At 31.3% G+C, this 5,547-nt stretch overlaps 1 protein-coding gene across 1 annotated transcript in view; it reads right to left on the bottom strand.

Annotated features, from left to right (window-relative positions):
• Positions 1–303: 303 nt before the first annotated feature.
• Positions 304–5,547, bottom strand: part of LOC108686405 (RING finger protein nhl-1-like) — a 169,401-nt gene continuing 164,157 nt past the window's right edge. Inside the window, exon 8 of the mRNA XM_018191707.1 lies at positions 304–620. Coding sequence (XP_018047196.1) covers positions 398–620 — 223 coding nt within the window. The 3' untranslated portion in view covers positions 304–397. The remainder of the gene's footprint in view (positions 621–5,547) is intronic.

The following is a 5,547-nucleotide window of genomic DNA, read 5'->3' as shown; positions in this document are numbered from 1 at the left end:
ATGTTGAACAATAAAAACAGAATGTTATTTACATATCTTACACACACACACACACACACACACACACACACACACACACACACGCGCGCACGCACGCACGCACGCACGCACGCACGCACGCACGCACGCACGCACGCACGCACGCACACACACACACATACACACACAATGTGTTTAAAGTATAAATATTAACATATTTGCAAAAATGGTTTAAATACATCCTTAAGAATATTAAAACAAAATAAATTTTTTTAGAATATACTTCTATTTTAATATGTGTATAATAAATAACTTATAAAAATGTTTTTCATTTTGATATCTAAAGTTTATTAAAAAAGCTTGTCGAAGGTGGGAACTTGCATGTCTCTTTATTAAATTTTTACATTAGAGTATAATATTAAAATAAATAAACAAAATTATTCTTGCTATCAGAGACCAAAATATTATAATTATTTGTCACTAACAAACCAGATACCCATGCAAATTTATGTCCTTGCGTTTTTTTGTCACCTAACATCCGTAGAAATTTACCTTCTGGAGAGAAAATTTGTACTCTTCCATTTCCAGCGTCACCAACAATGATATATCCTTTATCATCAATCTTCAGTACTTCAGGTGATCTATTAGAATTAAAATTTTCTAATAAATTTATGAATTTTCTAATAAATCTCTAGATTTTAATAGTAATATAAATTTCAAATTCAAAGAATTTTATATTAGCCTCAAATTAGAAACGGTAGAAACGGTATATAGGAGTCAAATGTGGAAAATAATACACGATAATTACTTTCTATAATTGATCGGATTCGGTTATCTATGATACATTTATAATACTTTTTACATGTTTTTACTCCTTTTGGGCCTTCTTCAGAGATTCTGACGATAATGATATATGTTTGCATCTATTAATTGATGCATTGATGTAGTTGCCTGTAGTTTACTTGTGTCTGTTTATTTATCAATATTTCTGAAATTTTGCATAGCGGTTAATGTCTCATAACGCTGTATGATTGTCTCTTTCAATCGTTTGATTGACCGAATGGAAATCGACACGCTATATATTGAATTGAATATAAATGTAACGAATTATAATTTACCATTGAAATGAATATTACTCATCACAAGCGTTGTAGATATTGTTGTGCAATATTTCATGTTTATTAATTGTGTTTTAGTCAGTATGTTAAAATATAATGTTGTTAGATCTTAGTACTTATTCAATTAAAAGTATATAAATTGAGTATTTATAAGTGTTATTTAACTAATGTAAATTAAACTAATGTTGTATAGTTTACGACTCTACTGACTATCTGTCACTGACTAACGATTCAAGTCTGCCTTATAATTATATTGTCGATACGAAGATAAGCTTTATGGGGATCTTCAGTGTTTGTTTATAAGTTTACACTTTTGTTTTATTGTGTTTTGATAACACAGCTCATACAGCATCGATTATTGCGAAAAATTTTCAGAAATTTTCTCTCTTTCACATCTCATGTGCAATAATTTTGAAAGGAATTCTGCAATACGATTGTTTCTGATCTCTACTGTCAACAACTAATACGATTGGAACAATCCATTCAGAAAAAGCCAGAATTGATCAATAAAAAAGGCATTGTCTTTCATTATGACAACGATGGCCACATAAGTCTTTGATGATTCGATAAAAATTGAGAGAGCTTGACTGGGAAGTTTTGATGCATTTATTGTATAGTTTTGACTTTGCATCATCCGCTTACCATTTGTTTCAGTGTTAGCAGAACTTCCTTAATGGAATAAACTTGATTTCAAAAGAAAATCAATTATGCAAAAATCATTTATCTCTGTTTTTTTAGAAAAATCACAGAAGTTCTACTGATGGAATAGCTTGATCCGAGAAATGGCAAAAGATTATTGATCAAAACTGTATATTTAATAAAAGATTTATAAACAATTTAAAAAATACGTTTTAATTATGCTCCAATTTGTAAAAAGACTTTTTTTAACCCAATATACTATATTATTTTTTGTGTCTCGTGGGAGAGATCTTCGTGTGCTTTTATAAATGTTTTAAATTTTTTCGTGCTATAAAATGATACTGATATTTTTATTATTTAGTTTATTAATCTTCTCTAAATGAATAGGTATATAAGAGACAATAAATCGTGAATTTTTGTTCATATCATTATTGTCTGGTGTATTATTTTTATACAATAGAGTTTTCAATCGTTGTTGTTATTAGATGTAATTATCATTGATAACATTAACATAATTGAATTTAATTAGTACAACAAACCTACTTACTCAAGTAAACATTTGAATTACTTATTTCACCACTTCATTATACAATAAAAAGGCGCTGTGTTCGATTTAATTGACAGGACAATATTATTATTATATCCAAGATATCACACAGATAGTTTTAATATATTAATTAATTAATATTAATTAATTAATATTTTATTGGATCATGACTACCTGCAGAATTTTATATTTGACAACATTAGAAAACGATTGGAAACTCTATTTTATGAAACAATATCATAATACATCACATCCTCTTTAATTATATATTAACTTTCCTTACTTCTTACTTTAAATCAGGCCTTGTATACTTATAAAAATAAAATCTACTTTTTATTTTATTATATTTTGTGTCAAATATTCTACGATCTATTCCTAGTGCGAATGTAGTGATTTAGATTGCATACTGAAGTGTAATTAGAGAGGAAAAATAGGATATTAAGTTCGGATAAGTAAGATATAGTGCCGCAGAAGTGACACAAATAAAGGCGGTAAGAACTTCGTAAGGATATGACTGTTCTATATGAGATAAGGAAAAAATAGGTAAGTGTTATGGCGTCGAAAGACGAGAATGGTTCATCAGGAAAAGGGGAGGGGGCGGGAAGGGAAAGTTGAGGGATAGCAAGCAGAGAAAGTTGATGACAGAGGAGAGAGGCACTGATGGCGAGAAAAAAGTAATATTTAGGTTAAATGAAGAGACAAAGGAAAGGACGGAAAGGAGAGGAGCGAGAGAGGAGATAGAAAATGTATTAAAAAAAATTAAATTAATGAGAGAGAAAAGAATAGATTTTGGAAAATATAAGGGAAGAAAGAAAAATAAGCATGGAAAGTCAAAAGGTTAAGGAAAGATTTTGGGAGGAGAGGTTTAGGGGAATAAAAGAGAAAATAATAGAAAGTGAAAATAAAGTAAAGGAGTGGATAGAGAAGACGGAGAAAAGACTTAGAGAAGGATGAGAGGAATACAGTAAAGAGATAAAAGATAGATTAGATGAGATGGAGAGGAGGATAGGTTACGGTTATACATTAGGAGAGGGAGAGGAAGAGGAAGAGAGGAATGTGTATAATAAGGGAAAGAGTATAGCGAATGCATGTGATAGAAGGTAGTTAGAAGGAAGCATGGATAGGTTAAGTTAAAGAGAGGAGTAGTGCGGAAATTGGCGAATAAAGAACAGAAGAGGAAAGAAAATGCAATATTGCAATTAAGGAGATTAAATGGAAAGGAGATAAAGATATAGAGAAAGGCAAGGAATGGGCGCAAAAACTTATAAAGGAGAAAATAAGAATAGATATACAGGTTATCAGCTAAAGGATGAGCAAACCAGTAGTGATCGTTAAAGTGGATAACGAAGAAATGAAGAAAGAGGTAATGAGAAACAAGAATAAATTAAGGGGAGGAAAACTTTTTTTCGAAAATGATTTAAGTTTTGAGGAAAAGAAGATGCAGACTAGGATAAATAAGTGAAAGCACAAGAAAACAAAGGGGGAGATATAAAGATAGGATGTGGGAAGATGAAAATAAGGGAGATTTGGAAAACTTGAGCAGAAATAGAGAGAGAGAAAGAAGAAAAAAGAGAATAGGAAAATAATAATAGAAAATATGAGGATAGAAAGAAGGATTGAGGGGAAGTTATCTAGTTCATATAAATATATATATATGCACATAGAGAAAAGAAAAGAGGCAGGGGGGATTTATAATAGGCATAAAGAAAAACTGGGCTGAGGAATCGAACCTGATATATAAAAATAAGGAAAGAATGATAATGTTGACTATAAGTATAGAGGAAAAGAAGATTATAATAATATCGGTATACAATAGGAAGAGTTGGAAAAATTTAAAAGAAAAGTTAGAAATAATTCTAAGAGACATGGAAAATGAGAAAATAGTAATAGGTGGAGATTTTAATGTAAGAACAGATGAACTAGTGTAAAAGAAATAAAAAGGAGAAGTAAAGACAAAGTGATAGGAAACGAAGGCAAAGAGTTGGTAGATTGGACACAGAGAAAAGGATAGTACATTTTAAATGGATCAACAAAAGGAGATTGGGACGAGGAATACTTATATAGGTATAGGGGTAATACGGTTATTATGTGATTGCAAATGAATAGTATAAGAGAAAATGTAAGGGAATTTGCGATAAGAGATAGGGTGGACTCAAATCACATGTCGCTGTTGCTTAGCATGGAAGGAAAAGAGGAGAGGCAGAAAACAAAAGAAGAGAGAAAAAAGCAAGGAGTAAAGGAGATAATTATATGGAATGAACAGACCATAAAAGAATATCAAGAAAAAACAGAAATTTTAACTGGCAGATCAAAAAGGAATAACAATAGAGAAAAAATAGCAAAAGATCAAGAAAATTATACATGGAGCGTTAATCGTAACGAAGAGGAAGATAAAATCCAAAAAATTCGAATTAGGACATTAGGGTTAATGGAATAGAAGTTGTATCAGGAAGAAGAGGAAAATAGAGAATACGTAGAAGATGGAGACTAGGAAAAATAGGCAGGAGAGAATATATTCTCTCCGGAAGAAAGAAGGAAATTTAAGTTGATAGAAACAAAAAGAAAAGAGAGAGAAGAGGAAACGGAATTGAGTTTGAAAAGGGAGATGGATGTATGGAAATTTATAAACAAAAAGGGGAGAGATAATAACATTGAGACAGAGGAATAGAAGCAACATTTTATGAACTTTCTAAACGGTTAACACTGAAGGATATGCAGGAAAAGGAGGAAATGGAGACAAAAAATGGAAAAGAAGGACAAGAAATGGAAGAGTTGAAAAAGGAAAAAAATTAAGGGGGCATTAAAGAAAATGAAGAACAAAAAGGCCGTAGGTATAGATGGAATCCCGATGAAAGCGTGGAAATATGCGGAAGGTACAGAAATATATGGAAGGACATAATAGAATTACTGGGACAAATTTGGAGACAAAGAGAGATACCTGAAGATTGAAGGCAAAGTATTATATAAGAGAGGAGACACAAAATCGGTAGGAAATAGAGGGATATCGTTATTGTATACAGCGTATAAATGGTACGCAGATATTTTAAGAATTAAATTGGAAGAGGAGGTAGGGAAAAAACATAAATGCGTCCCGGACGCAAACAGAATTTAGAAAAGGCAGGTCGACGATGGATAACATATTCGTATAACATATTCGTATTGAATCATCTGATTCAAAAAAACAAGCAGACAGAAGATAGAGAGAGGAAAGTATATGCTCTCTTTGCAGATTTGAAGGCAGCTTTCGACAGAATGGATAGAGGT

This window comes from Atta colombica, unplaced genomic scaffold (genome assembly GCF_001594045.1).
Source record: "Atta colombica isolate Treedump-2 unplaced genomic scaffold, Acol1.0 scaffold18, whole genome shotgun sequence".
NCBI lineage: Eukaryota > Metazoa > Arthropoda > Insecta > Hymenoptera > Formicidae > Atta > Atta colombica.
Note: the sequence above shows the minus strand (reverse complement) of the source record. Positions and strands in the feature narration are given on the sequence as shown.